Here is a 17,983-nt window from a genome sequence, read left to right on the forward strand (position 1 = left end):
GGGATCGGGGGCAAAATTTGCTCTTTGCAGCCGATGTCTAAATTTTGGAATGGTAGTGCAAATGGTTCTGAAATTATAAAAGGGGCAAACTCTTAATTTTATTATTATAGATTTAACAAATTTTGGGGAAAAATACATTATCGAATAAAAAAAGATGTAATAGAAACACAACAAAGAACTGAATAAATAATACAAATGAAAAAATTTACTTAATGGGTTTCCTGAGGAAATACAATCTGATTTGAATTTATATCCCCAGGGTTTTATTATATTTCTATTAATATGCATTTTAAATAATTAGATATCAGAAATATGATAAATATTTGGAATTAAATAAAATCCACACTTTAAATAATACTTATTTACCACCACCAATAAAAACATACTATCATCAATAATATCTAAAATCATCAATGCAGTTAGTTCTAAAAGTGGATTGTATGGCCCTGTTTGTCCTTTCTTGTTCATATCCCCATGGGCACTCAAATGAAAATATCTTTAGTATAGTGTTTTTGCAATACACGGGTTTTGAATTTCAGTTATCACTTTTTTAACTGCTGGATTTGCAACGATTCCCTCATAAATACACATCATTTTTATACATATTTTTATGCGGTTTCTCATTTCTTGATATTTTTAATTACAAACGAAGCACAATGTTATTAGCATACCCAAATTTTGGATTTAAGTGACGACTATTTGCTAACGCTTTACTCGAAAATCACTTTTAGAAACGCCAGATTTCATAATTTTTTCCCCGGTCACTTCTAATTGTTTTTTTTACTAATTTTGATATATTAAATACAATATTATTACAACAAACGTTTGTAACATTTTAAGGTATAACCTTAAATGTGATCTCTCTGCACAGATTCTATAGTAAATCTTATCATTTAGATTTTTTGTCAACCCTTTCAACATGGCATTTTCGATTCCAATATTTAATACTTTTTTTATAACAAGTGAATTTCGTTAATTTAGTAACATTAATTTTTAATGCCCGCAGTTGAAAGAGGGGGCCAAAGTCACGTTTTTCTGCTTAATTAATATTATTAGAGTTTTGGAGCAGCTTCAAGCAATTTTTGGGGAAAAAACAATGGCATTTGAGAGAAGAAATTTTATTTTGAAGCAATTATTCTAACCCTGCAAATAACTGCCTAATTTAGAAAAAAAATGAGATTTCATCAAAAAATTAGTGGGGTGCACCTGTAGGCCTTTACTACCCTCTTGCTGCAGACCTAACTGTGACTTACATAATAAAAAACACATAGATAAAACAAGACTTTTATAATTGGCATATATAGACATTATTTTCAATGGTGACATATTTAAATATATCAACAACACGATTGTGGCAATGTGGTCAGCACTGCCCACAGGCTGCCTTTACTTCCCGACAAGCTGTTACCTATCAATCCAAAGCTGAATGGGCTTCAAGCCACAGCTGGGGATCGAACCCCAGTTCTTCATGTCAGTTCAGCGCCTTAATCACTGAGCCATCACGGCTTTAAGTCTGTTAAGACTTTAGATAAATTTCAATAAGTATAAATGTGTATATGATTACATAGCAAAAACATTTACTTCCACATATCAAACATATTACACACACATACAATATTTGTAGAAACAATTTTAGTTTGACCTCTTGAAAAAGAATTTTTTACTTAATTTTCCTTAAATAATTTCTGAAATTGATTTTTCTGCACATAAAAATTTAGAGTGATTTTCAGTTCAATTTAGAGTGAAGTGTTAGCCAGAACTGTTGATACATTTAGCCAGGTTCCAGGCAAATCATTTTGTGAGATCCCTTTAAATATTCTCTTTTCACAGTACCACAATATTATTTGAATGCATATTATTTAAGAACTAAACTGACTTTCTATGAGTGTTTTGTTTTTAATAAATATTTATTTTCATCATGATTTACCTTTCGTAAAGATTTGCATTAATTATGATTTACCTTTAGTAAAGATAATTTTAAAAAAACAAACAGATAAATATTAAAATAAATAAAATATATGAGTGACCCTCAAAGGTTTAATTTCTGGTACATATTCACAAGCATGACTTTCCTTAGTAACTTGCGACTAGTATCGACTTTAGGGCTACCCAGCCCTAAATTAGATTTTTAATCTACTTTTTTGTGTGTATCATTTGTTGGAAGTAAACTGTCTTTCAATGGGTGGTTTTTCCTTGCATTTTTCATCAGGATTTGAAACGGACGAAAGATTAATTTCCATCATGATTTACCATCTGTAAAGAATTATTTTCATCATGATTTGCAGTTTGTGAAGATTTATTACCCCTAGGATTTACCTTTAGTAAAGAACTATTTTTGTCATGAGCTTTGTAATGCTTTTTGAGCGTTCCTAATCGTGAAAAAGTGTTATTACAAATTTCACATATATATGGTCGTTCTCCTGTATGTAACCTGGCATGAAACAGCAGACCACAAAATCGTGCAAAGGTTTTCTTACACACTTCACAGGCAAAAGGTTTTTCGTTATTGTGAATAATTCCATGTGCAATAAGAGTAGTTTTAGTTTTAAATTTTGCTGGACACACTGTACATTTATAAGGTCTCTCTGAACTGTGCACAACACTATGTTTATTTAACTGACTTTTTGTAATAAATCGTTTTTGACAAATTTTACAAATATGAGATTTTTCATTAAAAAAGTGATATGTTTTGATATGCAAATTTAAACCAGTTTTTCTTGTGAATATTTTATCACAAGATACACATTTATGATGTCTATTAGACTCATCATGAACATATTTTATATGTTTTGCAAGTTGTTTTGCTGATTTTAATTCCTTATTACACAATGCACATATTTGTGGACAATCGTTGTCAACAGGTTTATACTTTTCAACTAAATATTCATATTGTTTAAAATCTTCAAATTGCCTATGGTAATTTAAATATGTCTGACTTGCATAGTGGTAAAAAAGTGCATTCTTGCGACCAAAAATTTTATTACACATTTCACACTTAAAAGGCTTTTCTTTTGTGTGGGTAGCTAAATGACTTTTAAGAAGTCCAAGTTTTTTAAAACTCAATTTGCATAACTCACAATTGTAGGATTTCGTAAGTGTGAGATTCTTGAGATGTAATCGTAAATGTTCCTTAGTTTTAAATCTCTTTTCGCAATGATCACAAGGAACCGGCTTTTCTTTGGAATGCACATAACTATGTCTACGTAGATCACTTGATTTTTTGAACCATTTTTGACATTGTTTACAAATATGACCTTTCGTTCTTATGATAGGTGATTGCTCACAATCCTGTTCAGGAGATATTACATTTTTCTGATCAAAAATTCTCTCAGTCATAATGAATAAAATTTATAAACTACTTTAGATTTATAACATAGCGATGTATGAAAAAAAAAAAAAAAATCGAGATTTCTGCCAGAGCCAGGTTTTTGTTTATGTTTGTTGATTAGTGGCGCAGTGGTATGCTTGCAGCTCTGTGGATTTCTATAATTGATTAACCTGATAAAACTCGAAGCAGATGGCGTTAGTGGCGAGAATAATAAGGAGGATTCTAGTTTATGGTTCATGATTATTTATAAATTTCATGATTAGAGTTTAAGCCATCATTCAACTTTCAAGGTTTGTATAGATCTATTGCAAAACTATTCCAAGAGAGACTAGTGTTTTTCTGGCTTTTTCAATTATTTAAAATGATTTCGAGACAAAAGCTAGCAAACTATATATCGAAAGTTGTAAGGTTCTATATATCGAATGATGATTCTAATATCTTTAATTAAATTAAGACCTCACAATCTGATTAAATACATAAGAATCCAAAAAAATTTCATTAATGTAATATTAAATGAAAACTTAAATTCTTATCTTATTGATAAAATTTTCTAGAATATCGAGACTGCTCACACGACTTTTCCTTGTAAACACAAATCCATATTTTTGCGTTTATTTTCTAACAGAAGGTCGCAAAGTTCGTTCAAAATAATTTATTTAAGCAAACCTTTTATTCATTTGATTGGCTTCCATAGTTTTGAAAATTATTTAAGTTTCCAGGATTATAAATGGTTACCATCTCAACTTTTTTAAAAATTATATGTATCATAAAAATTAATTTCATTCATGTGAAATTTTTGTAGTTCGAGGCCCTGCATATGCCATTAAAACGGCCCTGTTTTTAATATGGGATAGATAAGGTGAGATAGAACGAGGAGTACCTGGTTTAAATTATGTTTTAAAAATAGTTCATTAAAAGAACTGCAAATGAACAGCTTATACTTTCATCCTAAAAATTAAAAAAATATTTTTTTTATTTAAGAAACGAAATATTTTTTATTTAAATTTTTTTTATTCAGTTCTCCGCCCTGGCCAAGATATGGGGCAGGGCAGAAGTTTAGTTTTTTTCCCCTTTCTTTAAAAAAAAACAACATATGTTTAAAAAATAGAAAAACATACAAATCTCTTAGAAACACATACAAAAAGTTTGACCTATATTTGGGTAAAAGTGTTAAAGAAACAATTTCAAAAGGGTCCAACTCTTCAAAACCGTGGTTATTAGAGAGTATGGGTGAGATATTATCAATGTATATGTATGTACGTGGTAGTGAATATATTTTAAACCATGCTTGAACTAAGAAAACATTTTCTGAGATACAAATTTCAGTTAAAAAAGGAAAAAAATCTCGAATTCACAGCTGTTTCATTATAAGAATATATAGATTGGATGAAGTACTTCTTCTTTCTGCACTAGTCACAAGATTCAGGTTAAAAAAAAGTAAGACCACTTCAGAAATATATGCAAATGAATGCTTACTACATAAATACCGATGACTCTGTACGATGATTCGGTTATCGGTACTTATGCACCGATGACTGTTACTTCGCATGTATTAACTATGATTGTAATGTTAACATGTATGTGCACATTACCTTGGTAACAAAATCATCGGAAGTTATAATACCAGGATTTTCAGTTTTTTTAATTTTACTTTTGCTTTTTTCCCTCTTTCTATAGGAGTTTCCTTCTTTTTTTATTTTCTCTTTTTCAGTCTACTGGGAAAAAAAAGGTTTTTAAAATTTTAATTTAATTTTATTTTTCTAGTTTGAACATGCTTTCTACAATGACAGTTCTTTTTTAGTCTACTTGCAAAATGTAGCTGTTAAAACTTTTATCTACTTTAATATTTTTCTCTAGAATGATAGCCTATTTTATCTTTTTTTATAGGTTATATTAAAAAAAAGGTTGTTTTTTAAATTTTATTTTACTATTTCGAGATTTTATATTCCATCGTTATAACAAAAGTATATTTTCTTTTCTTTTTTCAATATTTTATTTGATTAAGTAGTTTTTAAAATTTTTTAATCTATTTTATTATTTTTAGCTTCAACCTCTCATCTCTGTAATGATAGTGTTTTTCAAAATAAATGAAATCAGTGGGAGACAATGAGTACATAATTTGCTAATGTTTAGAAACAAGCATGAAAAACACAAAGGGCGCGGCTTTTTATTAATTCTAAAAAAGTAAATTGGGTTTTAAACAATGAGTTCTATAAAATAAAATTAATACAAATGCTTTGTTTCCAATGTTGACATTGTTGCAAATCTGAAAGGTGGGGAATTCTCCAGATTTAACAACATTTTGACATTTTAACAATTATGAGAGAATTCTTCCTATTGTTAAGCACTTAGTTACGTTTATTCAAACAAAAAGATCTAACATAATCTTGGAATTTTTGATAAAAACAACCTCAAAGCAAACACCATTTATTAGGATACAATAAAATGCTGGTAGATTTTTTAAGCGGAAACAGTAAACTTCAAAGTAGGTTCAAGTTAATTTAAAATAAGTTATTTATTTTAGTATAAAATATAATGAAATATCGAATATATGATTAACTTCAACAAGAGGAGGTTCAATTAAGATTAGATTAATTGATTTTAGCAAATATATTTAGCACACTTTTAAAAAAGTTGTACTGAAGTAAGATTATTATCGGTGAACTTTTTATTTTGAGAAATACCTCAAATTGCGTATTAAAGAATATAGACATAGCTTGATATGCATGTTAGTTGAAATGAATATACCTCTAAACAAAATGCCCGTTTTAAAATATGAATATAGGTTGAATGTTTAACGTTTCAAAAATAGATTAAGGATCATTCAAAGCGGATTAAATTTTTTTTAAAACGCGCTTTTCAGACAGTCTATTTCCTTAAATACACATTTTGAGCTATGACCATTTTATAAAACAACATTTCAAACTATGTTCATTTGAGCAGTGTCCATCTTTTCACATGTGCGTACCAAGTAGTTTTTATTTTCTTCAATAACGCGCTTTTTGAGCTGTATCCATTTTTTTTAAACGCGTGACGAGCCATACGCGAAAAGAACAATATTCTCCGTTCATTTTGACTGAGATATCACAATGTTAGATAAGAACAAAAAATATCTAACTGGAATAAATAAATTATTTAAATAACAGATTTCGCTAAACTGAGACTCGTAAAATTTGATCAAAGTTGCATTGCTTTAAAGAGTATTTTGCCTAATATACAACGAAGAGCCATCACATTATGACCACCCTGCTAATAACATGTAGGACCACCTTTAGCCCTCAAAACTACTAGCATCCGCCGTGGCATTGATTCCACAAAGTGCTGATAGGTAGTTTGAGGTATCTGGTACCAAGCACTCACCAACTGGTCCTGCAATTCCCTCACATTGTGAGGAGGTAGCGTGGCAGCACGAATTTGGTTTACCAAGTAGGACCACAAATGCTCTATTGGATTAAGGTCAGGTGAATTTGGGGGCCAAGACATGACTTGAAAGTCACTGGAATGTTCCTCGAACCAATCCATGACGATTCGACCTTTATGACGTGGTGCATTATCCTGTTGGTAAACACCATTCCCCGCAGGAAAAACTGTTGCCATGAATGAGTGAACCTGGTTTGCAACTATGTTCAAGTAGCTTACAGACGTCAGGGATTGTTCTATGAGGATTATTGGTCCTAATGTGCCCCATGAAAACATTGTTCATGGGTGAGAAACCATGAAAACCTGGGTGAGCCCATTGTTATTGATGGAGGGTGGTCATAATGTAATGGCTCTTCGGTGTATAAAGCTTATAGTTACATTAGTTTCCCAAAATTAATTAGTTTTATTGTTATGGTCTCAATAGATCTACACCGATGCGCTGTCGGCGACTAGTATTCCTTTAATTAATTGAAAGTCCACAAAAGGGCAATATTTGAGAGTTGTATGCGAACAAAAGATAAAAAAAAGTATGATTCAGATAATTTATTGCCTTATGAAATAAGTTAGGATCTGAATAAAAAAAAATTAAATAAATAAATATTATAAGCAAAGAGTAAATAGTTTTTACTTATAGTCCTTTGATCGATGCATTACATCTCTCCTGAAGTTTTACTCAGGTTGACTTAAAACACTGGGAAAAAAATACTCTTAACTAGTTAAAATACTAGATTAAAAAAATTAATAAGAAAAAAATTATTTTGAAATTTCAGAACCCTGTTAGTGCCCAGTTTATTTTTGGGAACGATTCGAAAAATGCATAGTGGGCAGTTTTTAACTGCGATTCTATTATTCGATTTCATGTCTGTGTGGTTAGAACCGAGCAATCGAACTTTTAACTACCTTCTGATTCGCTATAGCATTCAAAATCGCAATAGCGCTCTGCACAACCAATGACAATTCAAGTTTCATTCGTTTTCTGAACACAATAAGCAGATTTTCTAGCGATGTTATCACCAAAGAGTATTTAGCATCAACAGAAATTTCAACTAGTTGGAGCACTCTTAATTTTTATTGGAACATTAGCATCACAGATTTCAATTGCTTTTATACTGTTAATCTAAATCAGGGCTCGAAGAAAGTCAGAAATTTTACCCGTCCCCGAGGACGGTTTGTCCAACAATGTACCCGTCCTCCGTTGAAACTAACCCGTAGCTTCTAAATAAATAAAAATATAATTTTCTCTTATTTATTACAAACATTTATATAAATTGTACAATGAATTAGTAGTTACTAGGAATACAAATACTAGGTTACTAATAGTAAAACCTAGTATTTATTTTATGAAATAATTTATTTCTTTTATGAAATAATTTAAATGACAAAGGTCAAGTTATCTGGAATGTCAATTTATCCGAGGGTACTTCGTTTATTAAATGAAACAAATATGACGTTTGCCAGTTCCACAATCAAGCCAATGATTTACAGAGGTTTCTGCACAGAAATCTGAAAGGGGTTTTCCATTTAGGTGGATGTTCATAATTGCGTTTAACGCTTCTTGTTTAAGACCAGTACGTAATGTGTTTTTTTGTAAGTTCATTGCTGAAAAGCCTCTTTCAACCACTGCAGTACTCCCAGACAGAGAAAACATCAATTCCACCAAGCGCAGTATGTTGCTGTAATTCTAGATTATAGGGTCATTTTAGAAGTGAGGCGCTAGACTCTTATTGAAAATGTATCACGAATATTAATGGGAAAATGGCCGTCCGCGCGGACGTCGGATTCGAGATATTTGTTGTCCCAGGGAATTTTTGACCGCCGAGGACGGGCGGACCGGTGGTTTTTCGAGCCCTGATCTAAATCATTTACGATCCCAGTGCATTTCAAGAGAATCACTTACTATAATTCCACCTCTGTCAATATGCATGGGTTTCCAAATACTTATCACGTATACTTAGTGCGGTGATTCATCGAAAAAGCAGCATTATTACACTCCTATTTATTCCATTCAGGTCCCACAGTGGAGTCTATAGATAGCAAGACACAGTTCACTTCAAGTATCACTGACAGCGGTCAGTGAGCGACCACATTATCTGTCTGTGAAAGAACTGAGGGTGTGCGGTATCGGTCCTCGTTAAACTGTTCTATCGTAAAGAACTTGATCTCGCATGCAAGTCGTCGAGCTACCAAAATGGGGGAACCCATTCTTTCTGCAGAGGTTCAAAATTGTGATGGCGTGTCTCTGGAACAATCACTAATAGCTTATTGAGAACACCGACCACAGTGCTGACATAAAAATATCCTCAGAGGTAGACGGATCATGCATTAGAGTATCCTTGCCGTCAGGCTAACCGTGGAAGGTTTTCATGGTCCTCCTCCCTATTTAAAGCAAATGCGGGTTAGTACCATCAAAAAGTCCTCCACGAAGGCAAATTTCTCTTAATTCTAGATATAGGAGTTCCCTTGTCTTCTGGATTGGGTTCAATATTACAAGGTTACGGAATTGAACATTAGTCGTCGTAAACCCACAATTGGGTCGGCTGTTCAACGACGGTTATAAAATAAAATAGCCTATTGAGAGTCGTGTAGGCTCAGGGTATAGAGCATTCGCCTTTCAATTTGGTGAATCGGGTTCGATCCTAGCTATGACTGGTGGATACGAATCCCGCACCCGATGAACCGACAACAGTGCTGAAGTAAAATATCCTCAGTGGTAGTGGGTTAGAGTCTCTTTGCGTCAGGCTAACCGTGGGAGGATTCCGTGGTTTTCCTCTCCACGTAACGCTAATGCGTGTGAGTTCCATCAACAAGTCTTCCACACAGGCAAATTTCTCCCAATATTTGATCCAGGAGTTTCCTTGTCTTCTGGATTGGGTTTAAAATTACAAGGCTACGGAGTTGAACATTGGTAGTCGTAAACCCAAAATTGGGTCGGCTGTTCAACGATGGTTATGAAATAGCCTATCGAACAGCTCTAGTTCGATGTAATCATAGCACTGCTACAACTACTTTTTCTATTGAGTCTAAAAAAAGAACAAATATACCTTTTTTTATTCCAGACCTTTTATGATAGCCCCTTCTTTGAAATTTCTCTGCATTTATATTCTTGTGCTTGGAGTTATGCAAATTTTCGTGAAATGTGCGGCTAACAAGCTAGATTCATCTTGGGACATCAGAGAAGAACCAAAACTTGGAGATATTTATCTCACAGTTCCTTCCGAAAGTGATGAAGAAGACAGATTTCCGATTTCAGAAGAAGAAATTGTACCTACAGAAACTATGACCGTCGCTGCGGATGAATTCATCGGGCTTCCCACAGCAAGTTATGAAGAAAACAACTATGTGACGGAAGATACTACCACATCCGAGAGCTCTTCATCTGTTACCCTGAGTTGGGCAGAATTATTCATGATTTTGCAAAAAAAGGCCTTTCCTTCAGAAGCAAAAACTTTGCATCACTCGTCGCAGCATTCCCTTACGATGTCCACTACTGAATCTCGTGAATCTATTGCAAGCACTGAAGTTTTAAATGATGTTCAAACCATCGTGGAAAATCTTCTGAAGTACAATCGTGAAACTGGAGAGCAATTAGTGAAGTTGAAGAAAGCCCTTCTCACGTAAATAAAACAATTTTTAATCTATTTGTTACCATATTCATGCCATATCATAAAGATATGTCATATTCATAATGATTACTCTTAATATATAACTTTACAATCCTAGTAGGAAAGGAAGTCAAAGAAAAAAAAAGTTATGCACAATTGTGATAATTAACTTAAGTAATTAGATCAAGCAAAGCACTATTTAGCAGTACATCCCATCAAAACAAAGATTAACTGAATTTAGTATCACCTGGCATAACGCTGATGCTGGAGGCATGATATTTAAAATTTACGACAATCAAGCTTTCTCCCGTACAAGGGGATGTAAAAAATCTATCACAAAAATGTGTAGTATACATGCAGCTGTTATCGGCACCAATTTTACTCATAAATTGCTATGTATCGATCTGCGCCAAATACAATGATGGCAGTAGTGCCTGTTACAAAAATTAAGCATGGTCGTGTCAGCAATAATATGGCAACTCTTTACGGTTCCCCGTAACGAATAAGTACATTTTCTCCATCCCTTTTTATTTCATAGCTATTTTTTATTTTTATTTCATGCGAATTCCGCACCCGGTTCGTACCGACCAGTGTTGACGTAAAATATTCTCAGTGGTAGGCGGATCATGGGTTAGAGTCCCCTTGCCGTCAAGCTAACCGTGGGAGGTTTTCACGATTTTCCTCTCCATGTAACGCAAATGTGGACTAGTCCCAGAGAAAAGTCCTCCACGACGGAAAATTTCTCCCAATACTTGATCCTGGAAATCCTTTGTCTTCTGGGTTGGGTTCAAAATTACAAGGCTAAGGAGTTGAGCATTGGTAGTCGTAAACTCAAAATTGGGTCGGCTGTTCAACGACAGTTATAAAAAAAAATGAGTACCTATTACCAAAATTAATTAAGCATCATTGACGTCAATAATAATTTACATTCTCTTAAACAATATAATTACATTTCTCCGTTAGTATATAGCTAATTATTTTATTTCAATAAGTAACTATTACCATAATTAATTGTCATTTACGTCAATAATAATCTTGGTGTTTTTTTTTTAGAAAATATTTTTTAATGGTAATGCAATTTTTAATAAATTATAATTTTTTCCATCATTACATATAAGTGATTTCTGTAGATATTAGATATATCAGGGTATGTTCATGCTCCGAAGTGTTGATAAAACTTTTGTACAAATATATATACGTTTTAAAATTTTCGACTTCAGTTCTCTATCACTGATAAATATATTGCGCACAAAGCTGAAATGTTGAAGAGTATATCATAAAAATACTTTTCTTAAAAATATATTCTTATTTTTTGTCATATAAGTTTGAAGTCAGTAACTTTTTCTAGAATGAAGTTCCAAATGCTCCTTTACAAAAGCCCTTTAAAAATGATAGTCACACAAAATATTTTTCACGCATTTCCCTCTCTAAGAAATTTTAAGCAAAGTTTTTCAATTTATAAGCGATTTATTAGAATAATTTTCATTTTCAATAGTGATTATTTGTTTTTTGATGATTTTAGTAATGAATGTAAACTTCACAAAGCGTGGCCGAGATAGTCTGGTTGGTAGGGCGTTGGGCCTATGTCCAAGAGGTCGTGAGTTTGAGAGGTCGTGAGTCTCCCATGTAGTAAATAAAAATCTGTCTGGTCACAAAGTCCTCCAAGCTGAATTGGAGATTTATCGTTCTCTGGTCCAGGTTAAAATTACGATCTGTGGATGTATGAATGGGTCCACCCTTTAAAACGGGCTGTGATGTGTGTGTGGCTTAAGACCTATTCTTGACCATAGATGGCACCACTGAAAAACAAGAAACGCACCCTCTACCTTAAATTCACGTGTTTTCACCAAGCAGACTTACTGATTAATTGGCATTAGAAACAACAATAACTTTACAGTGCTAAAAAAAAAATTAATGTGATTTATTTCAAATTTAGATCAAGAAAACAAGGAAAGAAAACACCGAGAATCAAAATAAAAATCAACGCACAAGCACCAGTACGTATTAAGACTGAATATGTGAATGGGAAGAATGTTCTAAGTAAAGGAATTATCTCTGTTCTCAAGACGACTCCAAATCACCAAACAGTTAACAAGTAATTCTTCCTTATTAATTTCTCGTGATTATTTCGTTAGTCTGTTTTATAACACATTGTAGACTTGCTATAAAAAAAACTTTAAATTTTACGCATTTGCACGAATACATTAATCAAATTATCGTTCAACAAAAATGAATGTCTTATATAAGTTGAGTTATTAGTAGTAGGATCTGTATATACAGAGTGCTCCAAAATTCGATCATAAGGGTGATAAAGAAAGTCAAGAAGATGAAACTTACCAAACTACATTGAGTTGCGAACCAGTTGTTGAGAGGGTGAAAATCACGAAAAACGCATGCAGGCTCATAGGGCAGATTGTCCTCGCTAAGACAGACTTTAAAAATATCTCTGACATCGTTTAAAACGTTCAGGAATCGTTTTTACGTTGTCGTAGACAGCGCAATGACGTCACTACTTAGAGTAACTCTTCTAATAACTAATCAAAACTTTATATGGTAGGCAGGTTTGTAGTATGCCGAAATCTTTTTGCCATTTTCATCTTCTCAACGTGAAAGAGATGAGCTCAGGCTTGCTTTTGGAAGGTTTAAGGTTTGGAAGGAATTTTAATCCAAGCCCGAGATACATCGGATTACATTGCGCCAGAGTCTCAGATATTCGCTGGATAAAGGCCAAATTTTGCGATCTTGTCACTTTTATATTTAAACAAGGAAATTAGTAAATTAAAAACTTTTCTATCACCAACCTGTGAGAGGAAAAGCGAAGAGAAAAACTGAACCAACTGAAACTCCATGATGACTAAAACAAAAATTAAAAAAGGAAATCAAAACACTAGGCTAAATTAAAGTCATTTGACAATCAGTGCACAATACCTCAAAAAGCAAAAGCTTCCAACAAAAGAAGCAGATCGCAGAAATTAATTTTATAAATTTTTCATACTTAATAAAGAGATTAAAAATTTGTTTAAAAGTTGATGAAAATTTAACCCTGAAACCGAGCTCACCCGATACCTTTTTTCAGTAAGCAAGCCCCAGTTGGGACTACAACTTCTAAAAGGGAGAAGGCCTCATCACGGATCAATTTAGTAGTCTGACCTAAAGAACATAAAGTGCGCAGTGGGGATAAAATAAGAAAGTTATAACTACGTTTCGGCTACTAAGCTGCGCAGTTGGGGTGATTACAAAACATGCAATTACGTTTGGACTACCAAAGGATCAAATTTCTAGTTTATGGTAACAAATGCTGAGGCCTTCTCTCTTCTAGGTCTGGTCCCGGGCTCAGACTGACCACATCACAAAGTTTTATACCCCCTTTTGAATTTGTCAGAGAAGTTTTGGGACATCCTTTAGTTAATCCACTAAAACAATTTTTTTTAGGAAAGAAAAATTAGAGAAGCAAGAAACAACAATAATCGGTCCACCTTTAGAACAAGAAACGAGCGGTGAACTGGAAAAGGCCAGAAAACAGTTCATCAAAAAGGGGGCAATATTCCTCCGCCATGCTTGGAACAGATTTCTGACACAGAAACTAAAACATTCTCTTCGCAACGAAGAACTGGAAACAGATAATTAAAATGAGATTTCTAAATGAAGCATTTTGTTATTATATTTTCACATGAAATTTACATAGTCTTTTTATAATAGCTGTAATAAATACGAATCATTTATTTTATAAGAATCAGTTTGAGTAGTGGTCTGATGACCAATAAATAAAGTTCTATCTAAATCAATACTTAATAATTATTTTAATCTCGGTAGCAGAATTTATAGTCAATATGCAATACTATCTTCAAAGTTGCCAGCCACTTTAACTCAGTCAGGCAAAGATTATATAATAGTAAAAAGTAAGCTTAATCTAACATATATTTAAGCACAATTTGTAATTATTAAATTAAAATTATTAAATAATAAATTTAAATTAAATTTAAATAAAAAGTTAAACATAAAAACTTAATGTAGTTTAAATTTAATTTTATGCAATCATACTTTAGCTTTGCTTTAACGGAGAAAAGACAGATGCTTATACAACGGCTGAACTTAACAGATAAGTTACAGAACTACTTGTCTTGAATAAGCCCAATAAAGAAATCAGAAAGAAAGGATGAACGTTTAAATATTAAAATAAAAAATTTTCATTTTAAAAATAAACATAATTGTAATTTATTGTGTTCTGATTGATTAAAGTTTCTTGAAATAAAATTTATACCCTCACAGGTATTTTACAGATAAATAAAACAGCCAAAAAAATAAACATTGAGTATCATTTGTCGGTATCGAATTTAAAAAAAGGAAAAACTATTCCATATTTTTATAAATGAAAATAGAAAATTCTTTTTAATTTTATTGATTTATTTCACCTGCTCTAGGTTTTTTCTGTTGACATTTTTTTAAATTTACTAAAGAAAAAAAAAATGAGGTGAAAAATAATTTGTAATATTTATTCATTATTTGACTCTTACATTGAAAATTATATCTCAAAACCTATACCTCAATACTTATAACATTTTGTATGAGAAATAAGAAAAATTACATTAAAGTTTAATTTTATAAAAGTGCATAAAATTGGCACTTAATGCAAGAAAAAAAATTACTTTTCATACTATTTTAGGAAAATATAACATAATTCCAAACCATGTCTTGTCTATACATTGTAATTTTTTATCATTAAAAAAAATGATTTCTTTTATAATTAATGTCAAACATTAGCTTTTGTGAGAAATAGAATATAACTAAATAAGAATGTGGATGTTTTGCAACCAGTAATTGCAAAATATTAGAAATATTTAACTTAAAACTCAATAACTGATTAACGTTACCAACAATTCAAAGATCAGCCTTTTTTGTAAGAATATTGTAGGTATTTTTTTAGGTTTTTGTACAGCTTTTAAGAATTATAATCAAATTCTCTGACTATTCCAGGTTTTCCTTGACTTGTGAAGCCCTATTACAAAATTTAACCCTTTCCAATGTAGTGCTGCTAGTCTGGTTGCACTTAATGTTACAAACCACTGTAAATGTAAAACTATTTGCAAACACTATTCTTTGAGCAACAAAGAGTTAAAGTATGCTTAACTAATAAAGTATGCCTAACTAAAATTAACTGTTCCACAATGAGTTAAATACAAAAAAGCAAACCAAAGTTACCCCACTATATAAAAAAAATAAAAACTCAGAAGAGATTCCAATTAACATTTATGAAAAAGTTAATATCTCATGGTAATTTAGACTATACAACATAGATTTAACTAGCTATGTCATTAAATTTCATAGAGCACAATGAATAAAGTAAGGAAGTATTTGTTTTTGGAATAGAATAGTGTTTAAAAGGCATTTGACAACAATTAGTCAATGACAACTTTAGGAAGCCAATTTTTTGATACCATATACTTATACAAAGAGTGTGATTGCTATGCCAGGAACAGTTTCAATAATTTTGCCAGTTAAAAGCTCAATCAAAGTCTAAATGCATAATCTTTATTTTACACACATTTAACAGTGCAACGTGAAAATTTTAAAACTAATTAACCCAAATTAGCTTAAAGTCATTCTCCACTTTCATTGGTTTTACACACGAAATATAGATAAAAATTGTTTCAGTAAAATTATAATTATTTTCTTTTTGTGAGTCAACTGTTTTTTTAATGCTAAACATGCTGGGTGGGTGGACACAATAGACAATCACATTATTTCTTTAAAAAACAAGAAAGTTCAAACAAGTTTTGTTCCATTCAACAATATTAGTCAAAAATCATCACTGTTATTAAAATCTTTTAATCAAGTTTTAGGATGAATGCGGGAAAACACTAAGTGTTTCGAAAATACAGTCGAACCCCGCTATAGTGAACCTGGGATATAGTGAACACTCGGATGTAGTGAACTTTTTTAGCGGTCCCGTCCGTATTCCTATTTAAATAATGTTATTTTTAACGCTTATAGTGAACAGCTTAGAACTTAGAAACTCGGTTATAGTGGACTCAAATTCCATTTCTTTAAATATCTTTTTCAGTCCTCCATCTTTAAACTTGTAGGTGTTGGGACTGAAAATGAATGCCTTCCTATAAAATGTGTCATATTACTCTCCTTTATGCTTATCACTTTTAACTATACTGTAATAAATGTCAAACAGATCATTTATCTTATACTCCCCCCTCCCTGACAAGTCTCGCTTTCTCTCTTTTCCCCAAGCTTGCTCTACAACTAGTTAACTTGGCCACCTGCTGAATTTTTGGAATTTTCTTATCTGTTCAAACCATATTCTTTACAAATCACCCCTTGACAATCAAAAAGGGGAACAATTTAACTCATTCTACAGCTGCTCTCTTCATATTCTTACATTATCTATTTGAGACAAGATTTTTATTTCAAAAGCAGTGAAAATGGCAAATTCTCTAAAGAGAAAAGCGTTTTCGATAGACGACAAAGTTAAAATTGTAAAGCGTATTGATGATCGAACCAATCAATCGACACTGTGTAAGGAATTTTCCTTGTCAAAATCTACAGTTTCAAACATTTAGAAAAATCGAAGTGCAAATCTTGCGGCATACGACAAAAACATGATTTCATCGAAAAAACTGCGTGGAGCTAAAAGAGAAAACGTAGAAGATGCTTTGTTAGGATGGTTCGAAATCTTGTTCAAAATGTAAAAATCTTACATTCTTTGCACATTGTAGATAAGAAAATTGATGAACTCAATTTAAAATCAAATTGTGTTCAATCAAAAATCACAAATTTTTTTCATAAAAAGTGAAAATAAAACTAATATTTAGCGACGTAATTACTTTTTCCATCAATTTTTGCTTTATTATCTGTTAATTAGTTAATAATTTTTTAAATAACTTATGCAAAATTGCAAAGCCAATTTTCAATCATTCAACTGTCTTATGCAAAAAATATTTTTCAAAAAATTTGGATATAGTGAACCATCGGTTATAGTGGACACATTACTGAGTCCGCAGACGGTTCACTATAGCGGGGTTCGACTGTATATATTTTTTCCTAGGTAAATTTATTGACAGCATAATAAAAATATATTTATATTCACTTTCACGTTATTCCATAGAGTTTGACCTACTAATTAAACAAGAAGTTATATTAAACAAAACAAGTAATGTAAAAGTTCTTTGTGAGGGCATATAATCACTTCGTAAAAAACTCAAAATAGTATCAAATTTACTTATTTAACAATACTTATTTTATTGTAGTTTTGTTAAATTAAAAGTAACTGAAAAGCGATATTATTAAACGAAAGATATTTTATATGTCAAAAAAACAAGACCAATGACATGAAAAACCAATTAAAGAAAAACGGTAAAAGATGGAATCAAACAGTTTGATGTTTAACCAGTGGTTTTATTCTTGCCAAGTTTCACAATTAGTTATAAAGCTTATTGACAAATGGCACTTCTGGTTAAAAGATAATTTTTAAGTGATCTTAACAATCACCATTTGTAGCAGGAACATGGCAGAACAATTAAATTAACAAACAATAGTGCAAATATTTTAGCTCGAATGGTTTGATAGGCATCTGAACATTCTTTTAAACATATATATTTAATGAGTACCACACCTTAATGAACTA

General features: G+C 31.8%; 1 protein-coding gene across 1 annotated transcript; it reads left to right on the forward strand.

Moving 5' to 3' along the window:
- The first annotated feature begins 9,865 nt into the window (after positions 1-9,865).
- On the forward strand, positions 9,866-13,997 carry LOC122269413 (uncharacterized). Its single transcript, XM_043042367.3, has 3 exons — positions 9,866-10,362; positions 12,287-12,445; positions 13,783-13,997. Exons 1-3 carry the CDS (start codon positions 9,866-9,868, stop codon positions 13,976-13,978), a joined length of 852 nt encoding a protein of 283 aa, XP_042898301.2. The 3' UTR covers positions 13,979-13,997.
- The last annotated feature ends 3,986 nt before the right edge of the window (positions 13,998-17,983 follow it).

Source organism: Parasteatoda tepidariorum, chromosome 10 (assembly GCF_982258835.1).
Source record: "Parasteatoda tepidariorum strain Cologne lab strain chromosome 10, Ptep-v5.0, whole genome shotgun sequence".
Lineage (NCBI taxonomy): Eukaryota > Metazoa > Arthropoda > Arachnida > Araneae > Theridiidae > Parasteatoda > Parasteatoda tepidariorum.

What these genes read in the sequence shown, in the direction of transcription:
- LOC122269413 (XM_043042367.3), top strand. Translation starts at nt 9,866, where the DNA reads ATGCAAATTTTCGTGAAATGTGCGGCTAACAAGCTAGATTCATCTTGG. An exon ending in TTGAAGAAAGCCCTTCTCAC is followed by an intron (nt 10,363 to 12,286) that starts GTAAATAAAACA and finishes TTTCAAATTTAG; the next exon opens with ATCAAGAAAACAAGGAAAGA. An exon ending in AATCACCAAACAGTTAACAA is followed by an intron (nt 12,446 to 13,782) that starts GTAATTCTTCCT and finishes AATTTTTTTTAG; the next exon opens with GAAAGAAAAATTAGAGAAGC.